The following is a 20789-nucleotide window of genomic DNA, read 5'->3' on the forward strand; positions in this document are numbered from 1 at the left end:
AGGTTTTATGCTGTACTTATCATTCCATTATGTCAATGATTGCCCACACTATGTAAGCTACCTCTTACTGTCAGCAGTAAAGGTCATTGAGATAGATAGCTGGGACTGCTTTTAATTGAGCCCAAGAAAAAGATGCATAGCCCTGTGTGGGGAATCTGAGCTCAGAATGGCTTTGGGCAGGTTTTACTCATCATGTCTGAAGTTACCCACGGCCAGGGGCATCCTGCTGCACAGCAGTGGGAATGATTTGTGGCTTTTGGTAGAGGCAAAACTGAAGAAACAAACTCACCAGAAGTAAAATGAGGAAATAAATCCTAAAAATGTATCCTCGGCCTGCTTATTTGATCAAATGGTTTTCTCAGCACCGAGCTGCTAAAGTGAGCTCTGGTGTCAAATGGTGTATGCAGCACCCGAAGTGCCCATGGCCAAAGCAGGGCACTTTCATCCCATGTACGTGCTGAGACACTGGTGACAATAACTTTCCTTGGCAGTGGAAGGGACATGCAGGTAAACGCCAGCACTGACTGCTTACAGATAGTAACATCCAGGGCTTAAGAATATTCTGCCACAAAGCCCAATCTTAACATAGATTCGGTGACCCTTTGGTGACAGAGGAATGTAAGATCTGTAAGAAGAGGCAAGCCAGAAAATGAGCTGCTGAATCAGACTGCTGTAAACAGCCTGAGCCTCCCACCACACTGCACAGAAAACAGAACAGGCTGTGCCGAGACGGAATGTATCGCAAGTGGCTTCATCCAAGTTCCAGGTGTGTCACCCGGGCCAACTTTAGTCACCTATCTGTCCTGCTTACGTACCTATCCCTGTGGATGTTCTGCCTTTATTCCGCAGTTTGTAGTGAACTGTCTTGTGCCACCAGTAGCTGCAAACTCTTTCCCCCTCCTGCCCCAGAAATAGCCTGAGAGAATTTCAAGCTGAAGTTTCACTTTTTTTTTTTTTCCTCTCCTTCAGGGATAGTTATTTTTAACCTGGCTCAATTCCCAAATCAGACTCGCTGCCTGGCTGCGTGCTCGTTGTACCAACACACTTGGAAGAAGCAGGGAAGCGTGTGCTATAGCTGTGAAAGAAGAGAGGTGGCCAGAGGAGGAGAGGCTTAAGCTAGCACTGCTGCTAAGAGAAACACCTGTGAAAGTAAAGCCTTGGCTTCCAACTTCTCAGGTACATTCCCAAAGAAGCCTAAGGAATAGCCCTAATGCACCCAGCAGGCAGGGATACTGTGTCCATCCATGAGTTGGAAGCACACTGTCAGTCCTGGGAATTGGCCATTTCCTGATTTAATCTCAATTTACCTGACCTACACAGTTTAAACGGAGGTGGTGATCATGGCTCACTGCCACTTGAGGTCACCCCTTTCTCTCAACAAGTGGCACAGGAGCAAAGAACAGATTTAACAGCATAAACAAGGTGGTTCAGAGTGCTGATAAGGGACCTGGGCCCTGCAAAAGCCACCAGCAAAGCTTCAGGAAACGGCAAGGTGACAAGTCTGCAGCGGTGGTGAGAGCCTCTCATTCCCTTGGCAAAAGGAAAACGTCAACCCAAGCCGTGGGTTTCTCCAGCACCTGATTTTGGCTTCCTGCTATGCAGGTCCTCTGATGGGAGCCAGTGAGAAGCGTCTGTGCTCCAGGTCCTGGGGGAGGCATCCAGGATCCCCCAGTTTGGCCCCTAGGATAGTTTAGTCCTAGAATACCACAAGGTGAGGGGTGGTTGTGGTAGTGGGGATTGTTTCTGGATGCTTTGAAGCTGACAGAGCAAGTACAACTGGTTAAGTCCACGTGTGTCAAAGGCCCAGGTAAATCTCAAGTGAGGTTTTCTATGGCAAGGTAAGACAGAAGCTGTGTGAGGCCATAAAATCAACATCCACAAGGTTAGACTGTGAGGCAAGCAAGGTTTATTGAGAGAGACTTGTTTTTATTCTATTTACTATTGCACTGTAGTTGAAAACAGTAGCTTAGTAGCTCAAAACAGAAGTAATTCCACATGGCAGTGTAGTCACGCAATTTTCCCTTGCTGAGCTTATCCCAAACCGGAAACTTAAAAAGAAAATTCATCAAGGTTTTTAAAGAAAATTTAGTTGATTATTTTTCATCTTAGAACATCACAGTAATTTAAAACAATTGCCTGAAAGACAAGTTACCTGAAAGTTAAGGTTGGTTGGGAATTTTTAGTCTTGAATTTCTAGTATTTTTTTTTTCAAACTTTAGGTCTGACTCCATTGTTCCCCAACAATCATTTGTCCTCCTAGCTCGGAGTCCGGATGGGATGAGCGGGTCCGTAATGGTCGTGATGAAATCCTTCTATCCGTTAGCAAGCACTCCATGGTTTGCTGGGGCTGATGAAATCCTGACCCTGAAATAAGAAATTCTGGAAAAAAATGCAACTCATCTTTACCATTGCAGTACTCTTGAAGTAAGAACCTTGCGAATTAACCTTAGAAAATGCTGCTGGAAACTCCCATTCCCTCAGTGCACAAGGTGGGTGCAAGATCCACCGCATATGGGAAGACTCATTCCCACGGGAGGAGGAGGAAATCCCCAGCGCTGCTGAAGAGCCTGCTGTCCCCTGCAGCTGCCCTCAGTGCTCCGGGAATCCTGGCTCTGCTCCGGCTCACGGAGCAGGGGATTGCTGGGGAAGGGCAACATGCGAGTTATCACCCGGGTACCTCTACAGACAGCAGGATGGTAAAAGCGGGTCATCCAGCATCTCCAAAACCCAGCATAAAGCCAAGGTTTCCCCAGGTTTCTACAGTGATGGGAGCGAAGACAGATTTCCTGTTCAGACCTACCCACTCCCTGTGCTCAGCTGCCGGAGACGTCCCCTGCAAAGCCTGTTTGTAGCACAGGAACAGCCCCGGGCGTCGCATGGAGCACGCAGTGCGCTGCGCGATTAATTAAAGCAGATCTCTGACAACAGCTTAGCACCTCGCTCCGCAGTGCAGGACCGCGGGAACAGGGAGCCCCGCCAGCATCACGCAGGGGAAAAGGAATAACGCTGGAAATGGCACCCACATTCTGAGCCACTAGTCAAGCTTTCTCATTTCTGCAGCTTTCTGCAACTCCTGCTGCTTGGCTTGTTCCTCCTCTCACCCAGTTGCTGGGCTTTTCTCACTGGGAGTTATGTTTTTTTGGTCAGCGGTGGGTGCTCGTTCCCCGCTTCCAGCAGCGCATCCACCGCAGGGTTCCCCTGGTTCCTGTGGGAGAGGAACAGGCGTTTCTGCGAACGGTTCTTGTCTGATTGCTGCTCGTTTAAAGAAGGATTTGAATTTAACTAAAGCAGCCTCTGACCAAACTTTGAGGATGTGATTTTCCAGTGCAGCGGTAACCCCCTCCCGCCAATACAAAGAGCTGCAGCCTGTTTTTGAGGAATAAAAAAAACCAGCTAGTGTGAAAGACTTAAATACGAGAAAGGTCAGCAGGCTCTAGGGAGGCATCGTGGATTCAGGTAGCATCCGACAGCGGCATCTCCTGCCCTTCCGTAGCCTGAAGCAGAGTGCAGTGCCGCTGCAGAGCCGCCTGCTCCGCGGCGCAGGGCTGACTCACGCTGCAGTGCCCAGCGCGGGCGCGATCTGCCACGCTAGAGACAACTCTGTGCGTGCCAGCAGGCGCCGCCTCCGCTGCATCGGGCGCTCCAGAGCCCGGCCTCTCACGGTCTGGCGCTGCCTGTTCTCTTCCAAACCAACTATCAAGTCACCTGTGCCAACCCCGTGGCCATAAATGTTCAAGGAAACTATAGAATTCTCTCCTAGCAGTGTTTGCAGGCAGTGTCTTTCTCACTCCCTGGCAAGGGCTGCATTCTGCTGGCACGCTGCTGGCAGGAAATGAAGGAAAGGGACCAAAAGCTCCATAATTTTCCTAATTCCCTGGCTCACTTGAGAAATCTGCTGACAAAACAGGGTCGACAAAGGACTTGGAGCGCGAGTTTTCAGCTGGGAGTCAGAACCGAGGCTCTGGAGCGTGACCACCAGTGCAAACGTGTGGCTGAGGCAACACGCTCAGACTGCTCATTTTGCTTCTAGCTCCTCGGCTGGCTCTGGCTGCAGAGCAGCCCTCCTGTGCGTTTGCCCCAGCTTCTGCTTGATGCTCTGCTCCGCTGCCTTGCGTGGGCTTATGTAAGAATGGAAGGGCTCAGCCTTCGAAGGCACGAAGCTGAACGCTTGGCGAGGGGATTTCGGCTGCCTTTCGTTATGTAAGTGTCTGTCATGAACTTGAGCCGGTAACTGCCACCTTTCTGAGAGATGTCACCAAGCTACAACATGACCTTAGAGAGGCCTGCCTTTAACTTGCTTTTATTTTTCTTCTGGAGAGTTACCACCAACACTTAGTTGCTCTCCTAAATGCCATTTGCTCACATTCCTCTGAATCAGGTGAAAGCCAGGCTGAGAGCAGACTCCCCCCAAGGAATGGAAGGACAGACCCTAGAGAGGCGCTCACAGCCCTGGCCAGGGCTCTGCCGCTCCTGCTGCAGGTCCAGCTGTCCTGCCTCCAAACAGCGTGACAGGGAACAGGCTTTGGGAAAGGGCCTGGCGGCCGAGTGCGCAGGGTTAAGCACAGTTTAGGTATGCAGACTCTACTACTTTTGCTCAAGGAAGACCAAAATGATGCAAGTGAGCAGGCTCTAGAAAAACTTCCCTCTGATGCTTCACAGACATCCAGCATTTTCCATATATCAGTTTATGCCTCTGCACCCAGAGCACAACCATCACTACTGCCAAGTGCTCCCAAGTCACTCTAAAATGTAAGACTTGCAGGGTACCCCCCTACAAAGCCAAGCAGTCTGTTAAATGAGTTCAGACAGGTCAGGTTTTAGAAAACAGAGTGAACCAACCCATAAAACTGTACTTTTATGGAAGCTGTGATGAAAACCACTGCTAGAACTTGCTCATAACCATCCTGACTGCTCCCTGTTCTGCAGACCAGCTACATGGGAGGTGCAGGTGCTTCTACCACATTGATGCTGTGCCTTGGGCCACAATCCTTTACAACACAGATACTTGCTCCCTTCCTGCAGAGGTGTTCACATTAAGTGCATTCATAGAATAAACCTACACCACTGCTGCCAGCCCCATGCTCTCAGCACAGCTGAGAGGGGTTGTAACAGATCCCTGCAGATGCCCCAGCTTGACTTGAACAGCAAGATACCACAGGTGGCAGCAGTCCAGGCATGATGGGCAAGGCCCAGACAGAACAGAGTGCACCACTCTACATCACACCATGAAGGTGATACAAGTTCTTACCATGTATAATTTCCCCCTTATGAGTTGATTAGCTAAAATTAATTTATCTTCAGAGAAAAGACAGTTATTGAGGTATCTTAGTGGTAACCAGCACTGGCAACCAGCACTTTTGAATAAGATGGGGTTTTTGCACTGCCTAAAGCACTTCTGACAGCTTCTGCTAAGACTACATCCTTGTCCCTGACCACCCTGCTCCATGGAAGCAGCATGTGACACTAGGGGAAGAGACACGATTGTCAGGTTGTGCCTGAGCAGCAGCCACCATGGCTGTTCCTCCCAGGCAGCTGCTGGGAGCACCCTTGTTCTCTGCCCAGGAGAAAGGTCACATGAGCCTTTACTTACAGGATGAGACTCTTCCAGACCTTTACTTCAAGAATCTACCTCCCTCCTTAAGAGAACTTTTCCCCTTCCTGCCCAAAATTAAGCCACAGGAGTCTGTTACAGCAATGTAGTGAGGAAGTTTTATTTGGAAACGTTGTATAACTTTGTAACCCAACACTGGATGCACGACTTTGATGCCGGAGCATACGCTTTTACTACTGGAAACACAAGAGTGTTTCTGACAATTGCTGTAATATAACACGACAATTCTCATATTCCAATACCAGGACACTACAGCAATCTTTTAGAATCAAAATTACATCCAAGGAATTCTCTGCACTTACAATTGACCCCACAGTGTAATAATCTACCTATATATAAGATTAATATATATAGCATGGGAAATTGAAAAACCTTGCTCCATGGGTGTATGAACATGTCAAGTCTTTTATAAATAAACATCCAGTGAAGAGAAAATTACACATCTAGTTCATATTTATACATAAAGTACTAACAGCAAATGGGTGGAAAATTGCACACAGGCCACCCCAAGCCACGCAGGAGGCTTGGAGCAGCCCATCCAATTTAATATTGAAGTATACACAGGACAGACAAGTCACTAACATACGTTGCGCATTTACAAGAGATCAACTACCAAATTGGGACAACTGTACACATTGGAGAGACCATTTTCATTCTGGAGCTTTTTTTAAAATGTAGATTTGTTATATCTCTTTACATCATAGTGTGACATTTACTTTGTAGAGAGGATAAGGGCAACAATGAGGCCATAGAGACCCAAAACTTCAGCGAAGATCAAGATGAGGATCATGCCCACAAATAACCGGGGCTGCTGTGCTGTTCCCCGTACACCTGCATCGCCCACGATGCCGATGGCAAAGCCAGCAGCCAGGCCACTGAGGCCCACACTCAAGCCAGCACCCAGCTGAAGAAAGCTCCTGTGGGACAGAGATGAGAGAAGTTTCAGTGGCAAGCAGCAAACCCAGCCCTTTACCTGCAGACTAGGCAGTTCTTTGCTCTCCCAAAGCAAATTTAAGAATTAAAAGCATTTAAAGGGAGCCTCCCATACTCTTAGGTGAGGAGTTCCAGGTCCTGCAGCCAGACCTCTGAAGGAGCACATGCTTCAAGGATCAGGAGCTTTGCAAGACCCAGATCAGCTGATGTTCAATGACACCACATGAGCTACGCTCGGGCACTGGGCCTACAAGTCTGCACAGCCCTCGGGGCTGCCGGCAGCCGCTTTGGTCAGCACCAGGCTCCACATCCTACTGAAGCTGCAGATATTCCGGCCACAGGGGCCACCTACAGCAGTGCCCCTCCCACACCACTGGGTAGCCTGCCAGCTGCTTCTTTCCTGCCTTTAGCCACCTTACTGTATCATGGCACATCTGGATAATTAACACACTGCAATGCAGGAAAGTTGCACATGAACCAGATGCACTCATGTCAGTAGCAAGTGGCCCATTTTTCCAGACTGGGGTGCCTGAGGAGCAGTTCCTATCGCTATTTGACCATCTGGTAACCAAGAAATAACATGAACCTGCTGTTTCTCATATCAAGGCCAAATCTGACCAGGCCTAACATAAGGCTCATGAGTTAGAGCTTGCACAACGGCACAGGCATCTACCCTGTTAGACATCGTAGAGACGACATTGTGTCATGTTACCCTAACAAGGTTCAAGCCTCTCCCAGCTACTCCAAAAAGCCAAAGGTAGATTAAGTTTCAGGCTGTAGCAGGAGTAGAACCACCGTGTCTAGCTTGAGGATTGGCTTACCAGCACATAAAGTAGTGAACAGTATTAATTATTCACATGCATCTCCCAGGCAACAGCAGAGCCACTTAGTAACTCCTTGGAAGACATATGTATTCCAGGTCTAGAATCTAGCTCCATGAAACAACCTTCACTTCCTATCCTAGGACTCTGAACACTGTTTCTTGCAAATTGTAGCTTCTGCACTACCTCCAGCAACACCATGTCCAGCTTGTGAGCTGCCACTGAAGGCAAGGCATGAGGCAGGACAGCTGAAATCCAGCCCATGCCTGCAGCCCCGCTCAGGCTTATTAGCCTTTACACTGCATTTTGGCATTGCCAGTGGTGACACCCCCACATTTGGGAACAACAAAGCTGTGACTCACAAGCATAGATGGACCCAAGGGGGACAGCACCAACTTACTTGAATAGCGTGATGGAAGAAGAGAGTGCGTTGGCAATGAGGACTGCCACTACCAAGCCATAGATGGCTATAATACCCGCCATGACGACAGGGATGATTGACTTCATGATCAGCTCAGGCCTCATGACAGACATGGCTGCGATACCTGTGCCACTCTTTGCTGTTCCATAAGCAGCTCCCAAGGCTGGAAGAGAAAAAAGTCATGTTAAACCTGTTCCCAAACACCATCTCTTTCCTTAGACCACAGTGCTGGAAGTGCTGAGTCAGCCCAGGGAAGAGTCATGCAAATCTAACATGGTCACTTGACTACTTGATTTGTCTGCCAGGAATATTTCCAGAAGGATGGGGAGTAACTTATAACTTATCTAGTTTCAGTCTAGAACTAAGGAGAAGAGCAGCTCTCCTGCTCTGTGATAAAACACTTTCTCCAACCTGGTTAGCTTCATATGCAGGGAATCCATTCCCTAGAGACCAGTGCTTAGGGCCTAAACCTGATCTTGCTACTTCAGAGTTCGTGTCCTCAGGAAGCCCTTCCAGGAGCAGCTGTTCAGCTGAACTGTGGCAGAAATGCAGCAGCAGGACATGCCTGGTTAATGCAGCAGGACATAACATGAACAAAAACTACATTTCTTACAGTCACTGAGCTTTAAACCACTTAAACATGAGCACATTCAAGAACTCAACCCAACAAGTTGTTTCCCATCAGTGTCCTTCAAGGCTTCTTTCATTACAAAGCCTATGTGGCCCAAGGATTGGGCTGCAGTAAAAGACACTTTCAGTCGTATCAAGCATCCAAGACAGCAGGGAGCCACACTTCCTTCCTTGCTGAAAGGATCATTTAGCTAATATCTACTTGTAAAGGACTTGACGCCAATCATCTGATCATCCAACTCCTGGAACCAGAGTCAGAGCTTGTAGGCAGAGCCACCTTGTTCCTGAGCTCCACTCAGGTACACGATCACCCACCCAGCTGCATTGCCCCAGCACACCAAGATCAAGCCATGAGCCCAAAGCCAGGTTTGCAAACCAGAACACAAGCTTGTTACCTCCAAGGGAGGTCTGCTGGATTTGAGACCTACAGTCCTACCCCAAAGTACCTTCTGCCTTGAAAATGTGCATTAATCTCACAAAAGCTTCAACAAATGCTTCATGCTTTGATTCTGAAATACTTGGGAAGACCCTGTCCTTTGAAATTTACCCTGGAACTGGACATTCCCCAGCCATCTGGGCTGGAACACGGGATTGCACTCATCAGCACTGAGATGCATTGGTTAACAGCCATGACTTGGAACAGCATAGTCAGCTGTTTGGAGAGGGAAGCTCCTCCTCAGACACCTTCAGGTGGATATTCAAAGGTGTGAGTCCTGTTTAACCAGCATGAAGCTGCTCTAAAAGGCTATCGGAAGTCACTTCACTCCTCAGATTTGCTATGCCCAAGTTTGTTCAGCCCATCTCTAAAAGGGAGCTCTGCCTGTTCCACAGTGGGGCTTTATTCGTTCCTCTCACACTGGTATCCATACGGGGAATGCCGCAGCTTGGGCAGAAGAGTTGCTGGAAGGTATTCATGGGGTTTGCAATATACGGTTTCCCACTCCACATTCAGCATCTACATAAGATTCTATCCTTAAGCAGTCAGGAACTGAGTAGTACTCCTGGTTTTGCACTAAATCTTCAGACAATTAATCAAGTTCACAGTACTAACACAAAGATGACCATCAAGAGGAGGTTTAGTTTCAGTTGTAGAGACTCACTCACCTACAGATCACTCCTGTATTAACAGCCTCCTGCAGACTGGTTCTTCTGCAGTCAACAGGCAGTCACCACTGAGACAGACTCACTTCTAAACCACCACTGAGCAACTCTTTATATCTGCACATCAGAACCAAGAGCAGGAAACAGATTTTACTTGAAGATTTAAGCTATGAGCCTGGGAACCAGCGCACAGTCTCAGCCCAGCAAAACCAGTGGCAACAGGGAAGTGCCTTTCCCTTGGGAGATTTAAGACAACAGAAATCACCCTGTATCCTGCTTGAATTTGGAGCTTTCTCTTCTGGCTGGAATATCTTTCAGAGACACAAAGAATGTGGATTCAAGAGGCAGATGACCTACTTATAGACTGGCTGCAGCATTTCACACAAGCTATTTCTTTCTGTCCAGAATCTTTTGCAATCCTCTGCAGGAAAGCAGATGCTTTGAGGGAGAAGTTCACCGTTCAACGCTAGTGCAGTCAGTAGCTTCCCCAAGCCTGAAGTCAAACATGTTGCAATTAATAGGGGGATGACTTACAGAAGCCGATTTTGTAACAGCACTTACAGAAAGCCAGTCTGCTTCCGCGGAAGGGAAGATCAGGGCAGGTTTGTGACTTCACAGTTGCTCTGCTCTAAGGCACACACAGATGCTTGCATCTGAGCATGAGCTATCCACACTTCTCATCTTGGCTCTGGGACAGCTCGTTGCCACAGTTTTAGGTAGCCCCAGTGCGATTGCACTACTGGGGGCAAGGGAAAGTCACAGACCCTGGAAGAACAAGCCCCAGTGGGGCCTGACACCTCTGTCCCCAGGGGAGACTTGCAGTAGCCTCCTGATGGGCAGCTCACCCTGGAGTTCCTGCAACTGCATCTCTGCATCTCCTCCAGGACAGCCGGCTCCACTGCGCTTCACTAAACTGAGAAGCAGTTCCTGCACCCCAGGCAACACTGCAGACTGCATTCCAGCTGGCCCAAACCATGTCCATCTCCTAGCAGGACACAGCCATAAAGCATCACAGCTCTTCACCTGCAGGTCACACTTAGCACTGAGATCATTGTCATGTACCTCTTGACAACTGGGAATGTTTGAAGCACAGAGCCTCACATATATTCTGTATTTAAGATACCATTGAGTTAGGAGATAAGGACACAGCTTCTTGGTAAATAGGGTTTGAAAAGCTGTATGGCAAAGATTGAAAGCAGGAACAAGAGGTATTCATTGCCGCACACCAGGACTGCAGCTGCTCAATAGTGGTTATGTTATCAACAGCTTTCAAGTCAAAGGAGCATTTGCACAGATCCCACTTCCTCCAGGCTCAGCTGAAGCACCCCGCTGTGCTCAGCCAGGCAGCAGGGCCTGCCCCAGCACAGCCAGGGCCTGCCGAGCAGAACCCACGTCACTGCGGTGGGACCCATAGCATGGACAGAGCAGAGATTCCAGAACACTAATAAACAGCACTTCCTTGCATTAGGAAGCAAGTCAGCAATAACAGCCAGGCTTTCCATTGACGTATCACGGGTTACTATCATAGTGCTTCTGACTTCTGCTGTTTCTCAGATGAGGACTTGTACCTGGGGCCTTGATTAATCCTGTACCAGACAGGCTGCCCCATACAGCAGGAAGGAGGCTTCTCCCAAACCCAGCAGAGGCACCAGTTCCCCTGAAGTCCTGCTAGACTTTGTTCTTGACCAGGAGGTGCAGAGCTCTACAGAGACTGCATCCAGGTCAAGCACACTTCTTGCTTTGCCATGCTGGGAGCTGGGGTGTTTTCAAAGGAACAGGCTTCCTCCCACTGAGACTCAGCCAGTCTGAACATGAGCACAGCCATATCTCCAATTACAATGAGCAGCCACACGAAGAGCCCATAAAACCCTGTTGCTGTGTACAGTTTCAGCACCATATAAAAGAGGTGGCCACATCAGTGGCGTATCTGCAGCCCAGGCAAATTCAAATTACACTGAAAACTTGAGCTTGTTCCCCACTGGTAACTGTGGGGAGTAAACAGATAAGCACATAGTGTCCTGCAGAGTGGCTCTTTAGCGAGTCACCTCTTGTAGGACTAAGGAAGAATAAAAACACACAGTCCCTAACTCCAGAGGGTGTGGAGATTTCAGGCAGACCTAGGACATTGAGGGTACAGCATTAAGAGTTAGTCAGCAAGGCTAAGGGGCAATTTACTCCTGTTCAATAAATCTGAGAAAGGAGGGCCTGACACTTTCTTTACCATACAAACTGCTCTGAGCTGAAAGGTGACATTTCTTATGCTGGGGGTCTGTATGCTCCAGACATGGACTAGCAGAGCTGTTATTTCAAGCTGCTGCCGGAGTCCATTTCACCCATCCAGCCTGCACCACTAGCCAAGGTCATTTGCAGACAGAAGGGCCCATTTCTGACACACAGAGGTCAAGGTCATCTCACAGGGCACCCAGTGGACTAGCCAGACTAGCCCAGTTTGAGGCCCTGCACGCACCAGCTTCACTTTTTGAAGAGGGCCCAGCAAGCTCAGCAGGTTGCACCCCATGTTTTGTGGTGACAGCAGGGCACATGGAAGCAGGCACTTCTGGAGCTGCGCGTCTCAAGCATCACCGATCCGTTTGCTCAGGCCAAATACAAGTTTTTTAGGCCTGTGACCATCAGCCCAAACGCCTCAGGCTCTGGGCAGGTATGATTAGGCCTGAGGCAGCTGGTGCTCATCTTCACTGCTTCTTCCTGCAAATGCTGCAGTCTGCAGCGACTTCAGGGTGAGGCAGGAGCCCTACCAAGCACCCAGGAAGGCAGCCCCAGGACAAGCAGCAGCATGAACCACTTGAGCCAGGTTCTGCAGAGCCAAGGGTCAAAATTGTTTCTATTTTGATGCTGAATCTGGATTTCAGCTGTTCCGAGCACTGGTTACTGAGTGGAAAGGAGACCCTTAATGTCTTCCCTTATCTAAGCTGTGGAAATACAGCTTACTTCTCTTATAATACTTCTCTGATGTACAATATTTTACCTGCTTGCAGTAAAATCTGGTTTATGCTAGTCTTTCTGCTTCAGAGTTTGGCAGTTCCAAGCTTTGATGCACCAATTCTCTTTCCTATGCAACTACTCCTGCTCACACCACACCACCTTCCAAGTCTTCTCTAGTGATTCTGGAACACAAAATGGCATCTTCATTTGCACTTTACTTTGAACTTCATTTTCCCCCCGCTTCAAGTTATAGCTAAGGAACCCATAGTCTTCTCTTCAGATAAGGTCTGAAAGTCTTCATGTAAGTCATCAGCTCCCTTCTCCCAGAGAAGACCCAAGGAATTGCAACATTTCAGGAAGCATAGACATAATTTGCCTGCAAATGTACAAGTTGTTTTCACAGGTATATTAAAAAATCAGACTGAGGTTCAGGCCATGCATGAAGCTAGATGAAGCTAGATGAGGTTCAGGCCATGCATGAAGCTAGTTCCGAGTCAAGAAGTTCCCCCATGCAGGTCACTCAACAGCTAACCAGCTGCTTCATGATTGCCTTATTTGACAAAAATGGCATTTTCTTACTAGCTCTGCAGCAACAATAAGTAGAGCACAGGACTAGCCTTAAAGCTGCTGGCTAGAGCTCTTCATTAGCAACCTTCCAGATGTGCGATGCTGTAGCAGTATCAGCAGCACTGAATGTCATGCATCCCCCACACAAGGTTTAATTTGCAGAAACACTAAAATGCAAGGACAAGAGCAGGATAAGCCTGCGACACTTGCTGCTTTCCTAGGGAAAGAATCTTCTAGCACCAAAGCTTTGCCCAATACTCTGCTTTTCCATTTGGGGCACACAGGAGTCACACGGAAATCCCTGTATAATCTGATCACTCACCAGCACCTGACCCTGTGCCAGCCATGTGTTTTACACGGAGGAAATCAAGGGACCTTCGCCACCAGAGCAGGCTGCGAGCACCCCAGGAGCAGGCAGGTCAACAAGGCAGACAAGGTCGCAGGAAGCTGCTGTGTCTCACGCTGCCACCAGCGCTGCCCCAGCACAACAAGTTTCCCTATCTGCTTACTATCAGCAGTTCATGTTCCGACACCAAACAGAACTGCATAAAGCTGCTTGTTTTCACACCAAACTAGCCTGGACAGTATAGAACCTGAATGTGTTTACTGGAAACAGGTCTCCAAAATAGCAGCTCTGCACAAATCTGTGCTTTAGATACAGCATGAGTCATACATGACTACTGCACCAATTAACACTGATCTGGGACATTTTTGGTAGCTTTACATAGCTTATAGAGGCTGCCTTCTAAGCCCCTTGATTCTAAATCAGCTTGCTGAAACAATTAATGTTCAATTAACACCAGAACATGCTGCAGTGCTGCTTCCCAATTTGGAAAGCTGAATAGTGCTGCAAGTATTAGCTTATCCTGTACAACACCTCTGCAGCGCTGCCTTCTACATCTTGAGATATTAGACACACAACTCAGTAGGAGCCAGAATTAAGAAATTAATTCAAAATTAGCACTATCTATACCTATCTAGACTTGATCAGGTGACCACACTCTTCATCATGTGTTAGGGCCCTGCAACTCTAGCTTGGTGCATCAGACCACATGTCACCAAGAGCCCACATCAAGGACCAGCCACACACACCCACAGCACTGCAACAGCCAAGATGCATCAGCAATCACCCATTGGGAGCTACCCAATGCAAAGTCTCATTCTCTAATTTACAATTCCACAAAATAATGAAACCTCCTGTTTCTAGGGAACACTTCAGTTCCACTTTAGAGATACTTTGAAGTCTTACTAAAGGTTAGTACAACCTTGTATCCCTCGCCCCGAAGCTTTAGTAGAACAACTCAGAATTAAAGATTTTTTTTTTTAAATCATACAATTCTATTCTTTTGCTCCCATCTTCAATTGTGGACAAATAACTCAAGAACAACTTGCTTAAAGCCCAGTATTTAAGACATTAATCACTATTGCAAAAGTCTAGGATCTACCAATCCAATTTCCTTGTTTCTCCAAACTGCCACTAGGTCTTGCCTGTTCCTCCTTTGCTATCACTGGCCAAGCGGCTGAAGTCAATGGTTCCTCAGACTGGAGCAGCTTCCACCACTTTCCTGATATTCTGTCTTAAGAAGCTCCTGACTTGCCCATCCTGAGGCTTGGGGTTCAAAGGAGGTGGCCACTAACTGCCATGAGCACAGCAGGAGGAAACGCAGCAAGCGAGGCCTGAAGGGGAAGCCACAGATGTACCTGGCACAAAACAGCTAGAGAGCCCTCTGCCAGCACCAGCAGGGCTGGACGGTTCCCCCTCAGCTGCTGTTTTTAAATGTAGCCTACAACCCATATTCAATGTGAAATACTCATCCAGCAAGAGCATCTCCCACAATATTACCCTTGCAGCCCCTGTACATCAGCAGACACACAACTCCAGCCATAACTGCTGTGTGGCTTGGGTCCTTACTCAGGAATTAAAAGAGGTACCAGAGGAGCAGACAACAGGCCAGTGTACATGCATGCACTTAAATGCACAGGCTGATTTGTGATATTTGGTGAAACTCTCACTTAAGATACCAAAAGAAAACCTGCCCACTTTAATAACACTAAGCTCTCTAAAGCTGCCTTCACTCCTACAATTAATTGCCACATTTAGGCTTCAGTATTAGCAGAAAGTGGCCAAGCATGCCTGGAGACTAACGGCATTCCTGTTAAAAACGCCGCTGCCCCATATACAGCGAGGGCGTGTGGAGAGGAGCTACGCCCAGCGCAGCGGCCGCGGGATGGGCGCGCTCGGCCCGCCCGGGGCGGCCGCCGGGCTCCGTCCCGAGCGGCGGCGCCGAGGGGGGCGCCCAAGGTCGCGGCGGCGCCGCGGGGCCCCGGGGCGGCGCAGGGCCCCGCAGTCACGTGAGCGCCGGGCCCCGACGGCCGCGGCGCGGTGACGTCACGGCGCGCCCCTCGCCGCCCCGCTGGCCCGGATGCGGCGGGGGGGCCCGCGGTGCCTCGGCCGTGTCACGGAGCCCCAGGCTCGCCCGAGGCCGCCACGGGGAGGGCGGCACAGCGGGGACCTCCCCCCACCCCAGCGGCACCCAGCCAGGGCCGCCATGGACAGCGCGCTGCCGCCAGCCCCGGTGCTCAAGAAAACCCGGCCTTCAAAAAAAAAAAAAAAAAAAAAAATCAACACCCCATTGGGTCCCAGCCCTGCGCGCCCCCCGCCCTGGGGTGGGGGCTGCTGTCAGCGCAGCGCCGACCGCCGACGGCCTCCACCCTGGTGCCGCGCCGCGGGGGGGCTCTCACCGCTGAAGACCATGGCGGCCGAGGCGCCCATGACGCCGAAGAAGGAGGCGTACTCGGGGGTGCTGCTCGACGACATGGCTGCGGGCGGCGGGGACGGGAGCGCTGCACTGCGCTGCGCGCGGCCGGCGCCGCGGCGGCAAGAGTCGAGATGGGGCGAGGAGCGGGCGAAGGAAAGAGCGAGACCCGCCGCCGCCGCCTGCCTCGGCGCTCCGGCTCCTGCTCGGGCACGGCTCGGCGACAAGATGGCGGAGGCGGCAGGGCGGGGGCCGCGGCGGGGGAGGCGCTGCTGCGGCTGCGTCCTGGCGAGTGAGCGGCGCGCCCGCCCCGCGCGCCCTAAATACGGCCGCCGCCGCACAAAATGGCGCCGGCCTCTACCACGCGCGGGCAGCCCCGGGGGGGGCGCAGGGACAACGGCCGCCTCCGCCCCCCCGCGGGGAGCGCGGCGCTGCCGCCTGGCGCATGCGCAGTGCGCGCTCAGTCCGCTGTGCTCCCCCCCGCCCCCGCTGAGGTGGATCGGTCGCGCCGCCGGGGCGGGCGGTAGCGCCGAGCGTGATTCAGCGTTCATTAGCATAAGGGGCGGGGTCGCGACGAGGCCCCGCCCCGCGGCGCCGCTGGCCCCGCCCCGCCGAGTGGCCCTGAGCCGTGTCCCCCGTGCCGTGTCCCCTGCGCCGTGTCCATTGTGCCATATCCTGTGTCCCCTTGTGCCGTGTCCTGCATGTTGTCCTGTGTCCCTTGTGCCGTGCCCCCTGTGCTGTGTCTTGTGTCCTCCTGTGCCATGTCCCTTGTGCCATGTCCTGTGTCACCCTGTGCCTTGTCCCTTGTGCCATGTCCTGTCATGTCCCTTGTTGTCCCTTGTCCCCTGTGCCATGTCCCCCTTGCCTTGTCCTTTGCCATGTTCCCTGTGCCATGTCCTCTATGCAATGTCTTGTGTCCCTCATGCCATATCCCATGCCTCTCTGTGCCATGTCCTGTGTGCTGTGCCCCATGCCAGCTCCTTTGTGCCATATCCTCTCTGCCATGTCCTATGTGTGCCATGTGGCACATCTTCTATGCCACGTCCCTGTGCCATGTCACCCTCGCAAAGTCCTGTGTGCTGTGCCATGGCCCCATGCCTTGCTGTGCCATCTGCCATGTCCTCTGTGCAATGCCCCTTGTACCTGGGTCTTGTGTGCCCTGTGACATGTCCCCATGCCATGTCCCCATGCCACGTCCCCCATGCCAAGTCCCTGTGCCACGTCCTGTGCCTCCGTGCCACGTCCCCTGTGCGTGATTGTCCTGCCCAGCTCAGCTCTTAATTAACTGGTTTCCATCCCGAGCACTAACTCCGCTTTCATCCGGGACACCGCTCCGCACCAAACGTCTCCATGCAGGCGGATTAGCAGCATTAACTGAATCTAATCTAACCTAACATAATCTAACCTAACCAATGCAATCCTATCCCCCTTCCATCCAGCGTGTTCCTGCCCTATGGAGAAACCTTCCGTCAGGAATTTCTGCCCGTGCTTGAAAATAGCACAGGTTTGCTCTGAGTTTCCATAGTTACTGGCGGAAGCCGTGTGGCTCTCCCTGCTTGGGTGATTTCTGCCTCAGTCTGATGCAGCACAAACTGCTGCTTTTTGCCATCAAATGGGTGCATCAAAATGGCATGAATTTCTCAGGGTTTTGGTGATTTTCCCATGGGATTACAGGAATTTCGCCATGATTTCAGTTGGCTGCCAGATGCAGCTCTTGAATTAGCGATAACCAACAGTTCCATGTGTAAAACCTGGTGCACATGGAGCAGCACCGGTTACCTCCGTGTGGGAGATCTTGTCCCAGACCCCCTCGCCTGGCAGGAGGATCTGCCCTTATCCCAGCAAGAGGAGCAGAAGGGACTGGGCTCCCCTACGGAGACACCCGGAGCAGCGTGACCTCCAAGGGGAGGTTGGGGCTGACCATGGAGCCTGGCGATAACTGCAGGAATCTCGTGCCAAAAGCTGGCAGGGAGCGGGCAGGAGCCGACAGCCTCCCTCCGCGGCGCCGGCCGGCTCCTCCCGGCACTGGAGAGCCTGGGAGCGGCGCTGGATGGAGAGTCACTGCCAGGGAAGAGGCTCCTTGTCTTCAGGCTGTCGTCCTCCTCCGGCACATACATCTCCACACAGGTTGATTAACACACATGCAGACATATATTTCTGTCTGTGCGAAGAAATTTGACAAAATAGGTCTAGATTGCTCCCACCTTTTTTGCACGGGAGTCGATTTGACCAGTTGTACCTGCTATTCCCATTTTTCCAGCTTGCTGCTGGCCGGGGGCCCCAGCTCTTTGCTTATCCCAGTCCAGTTCCCATAGCTGCATCCCAGGGGAAGGGGTTTTCACTGCAGCTCGCCCCAGGTCTTGTGGTTTTTTAGACATCGCTTGTAGGGTCCAGTGAGGGGATGCAGGAGCATGTTGTGATGTAGAGGAGGGGCATTTGGAAAGCTGAAAGAACAACTGTCTTTTCCGCGTTAGAGGTCAGGTGTCTCTCTCCTCGGGCCAGGCAGCCCCTCTCCTACAAAACCAGATGCAACTGGCAGTGCTGATACTGGTTAGTCCTGCGAGAGGAGGAAACTCCACATTCACTTATCTGAGCGCCCAGCTGCCCTCCGCCTGGCCTTGGCCCGCACTGTTTTCCCGGCGCAGCGTGAGCCCGGCACTGCGCATCCCGCTGCTCCCACCAGAGCACAGGTTCCCACACCTTTCCCTGTGTTTTCTTGCACTTTCAGCTAGCCGCTGGCACAGGGATGTAGCTCAGTGACTGGCTGTTTTCCAATCACAGTAGCACAAACAGGAACGAGCAGGAAAACAACGGAGGGGGATGCGGGAAAGGCCCAGCCTTGGCAGTAGGAGCAAAGAGTTTCTGTTCCTCTTGTGCTGCACGAAGAGGCCACTGGGAAAGGAATTATTGTGCAAAATTCACTTCCTGGTGTGGACCTTTCAGAGTCCCCTGTTTAAGGTTGCACAAGGTCCTCCTCACCAAAAGGCCTTCCCTAAACTTTCAGAGCAAAAGCAGTGAGCATTGATGGCCACTGTTGCACCCTGATAATACATTTTTAAAACTGACATAAAAGCAGACAAAACAAGCAGACTTTCCCAGGTCCGTGTTCAAATACCCGCCCTACAGGAAGCTTATCTTCTGAAGGCCCACATGGTCAAGTTCCAGCTGCCCCAGCTAGAAAGAGGCACACTGGGTGCCCGACTCAAATGCCCCTATGGAAACACACGCAGCGCAGGGAATAAACAAGGGGAACTGGAGATGCGTGTGCGACTGCAGGGCCACGATCTCACTGCAGTTGCTGAGACACAGTGGGACAGCTGTCATGACTGGAACGTGGCCATGGATGGTTTCAGGCTTTGTAGGAAGGATGGGCCGGGGAGGCGAGGTGGCAGAGTTGCCCTTTGTGTGAGAGCAACTGGAATGTATGGAGCTCAGCACAGGGGAGGACAGTCGAGAGGCTGCGGGTGAGGATTAAAGGGCAGCCAACAGGGGCGACACTGCGGTGGGTGTTCACTGCAGGCCTGAGGGAGAGCAGTGGATGAGGCCTCTGCAGGCCGCTGCAGGAAGCCCCATTGTCCCAGGCCCTGGTCCTCACGGGGGACTTCAACCACCCTGCTGTCTGCTGGGATAACTGCACAGCTGGGAACGGGCAGTGCAGGAGGTTCCTGCAGAACACTGCAGACAACTGCACGATGCAGGTGGCCCATGAGCCAACAAGGGGAGAGGCGCTGCTAGACCGGATACTAAGAAGCAGAGATGGTCTAGTGGGAAATGTGAGGACTGGGGGCAGTCTTGGCTGTAGGGTCCACGAGATGCTGGAATTCACGATCCTGCGAGGAGGAAGGTGCACAAGAAGTAGGACTGCAACCCTGGACTTCAAAAGAGCCAAGTTGGACCCCTTCAGGGACTTCCTTGGAGGAATCCCCTGGACCAGGGCCCTAGAAGGAAAGGGGGTCCAGGAGAGTTGGCTAATACTCAAACACCACCACTCAACACTTTCTCCAAGCTCAGGATCAGTGCATTCCTATAAGAAAGAAGTTGAGCAAGGTGGGCAGGAGACATGCGTGGATTGGCAAGAGGCTGTTGGGTAAACTCAATGAGAGAAAGAGCATATACATAATGTGGAAGAAGGGCCAGGCCGCGTGGGAAGAATATAGGAACATTGTCAGAGTGCAACAAGGAAGGCCAAGGCCCGTTTGGAATTAGAGTTAGTGAGAGATGTCAGGGGCAACAGGAAGGGCTTCTACAAATACACAGCAGCAAGAGGAAGACTAGGGAAAATGTTAGTCCGCTGCTGAATGGAGAGGGTGCCTTTATGGTGGAGGATGCAGAGAAAGCAGAGTTACTAAATGCCTTCTTTGCTCCTGTCTTTACTGCTAAGGCTAGTCCCCATGAACTACAGAGCCCAGAGACAAGAGAGAAAATCAGGAGAGAGGAGGAATTTCTGCTGGTCGAGGAGGATTTGGGTTAGGAATTATTTAGGCAATCTGGACACCCATAAATCTATGGGCCCGGATGGGATGCACCCAAGAGTGCTGAGGGAACTGGCAGCGGTCATTGCTTAGCCGCTCTCCATCATCTTTGAGAGGTCATGGAGAGGTCATGGAGAGGTACCGGAGGTCTGGAAGAAACCAACATCACTCCAGGCTTCAAAAAGGGCAAGAGGGAGGAACCGGGAAACTACAGGCAGGTAAACCTCACCTGCGTCCCTGGAAAGGTGATGGAACAGCTCATCCTTGAGACCATCTCTAGACATGTCAAGGAAAAGAAGGTGATCAGGAGTAGTCAGCATGGATTCACCAAGGGGAAGTCGTGTCTGACGAACCGGATAGCCTTCTACAATGAAGTAACCAGCTGGATGGATGGTCCAAGAGCTGTGGATGTTGCCTACCTTGATTTCAGCAAGTCTTTCGACACAGTCTCCTATAACATCCTCATAGGAAAGCTCTGGAAGTGTGGACTGAATGAGCAGACAGTGAAGTGGATTGAGGACTGGCTGGATGGAG

At 51.1% G+C, this 20789-nt stretch overlaps 1 protein-coding gene across 1 annotated transcript; it reads right to left on the reverse strand.

Annotated features, from left to right (window-relative positions):
• Positions 1-5686: 5686 nt before the first annotated feature.
• On the reverse strand, positions 5687-16017 carry ATP6V0C (ATPase H+ transporting V0 subunit c). The gene is made up of 3 exons (XM_088523067.1): positions 15770-16017; positions 7766-7949; positions 5687-6528 (listed from the first exon to the last, which is right to left on the reverse strand). Exons 1-3 carry the CDS (start codon positions 15843-15845, stop codon positions 6324-6326), a joined length of 465 nt encoding a protein of 154 aa, XP_088379193.1. The 5' UTR covers positions 15846-16017; the 3' UTR covers positions 5687-6323.
• Positions 16018-20789: the final 4772 nt, after the last annotated feature.

Source organism: Tinamus guttatus, unplaced genomic scaffold (assembly GCF_059628265.1).
Source record: "Tinamus guttatus ecotype Peru unplaced genomic scaffold, ASM5962826v1 Tinamus_guttatus_pri_ptg000172l, whole genome shotgun sequence".
Classification (NCBI taxonomy): domain Eukaryota; kingdom Metazoa; phylum Chordata; class Aves; order Tinamiformes; family Tinamidae; genus Tinamus; species Tinamus guttatus.

What these genes read in the sequence shown, in the direction of transcription:
- ATP6V0C (XM_088523067.1), bottom strand. Translation starts at nt 15,845, where the DNA reads ATGTCGTCGAGCAGCACCCCCGAGTACGCCTCCTTCTTCGGCGTCATG. An exon ending in GGCCGCCATGGTCTTCAGCG is followed by an intron (nt 7,950 to 15,769) that starts GTGAGAGCCCCC and finishes TTTCTCTTCCAG; the next exon opens with CCTTGGGAGCTGCTTATGGA. An exon ending in TCTTCCATCACGCTATTCAA is followed by an intron (nt 6,529 to 7,765) that starts GTAAGTTGGTGC and finishes TCTGTCCCACAG; the next exon opens with GAGCTTTCTTCAGCTGGGTG.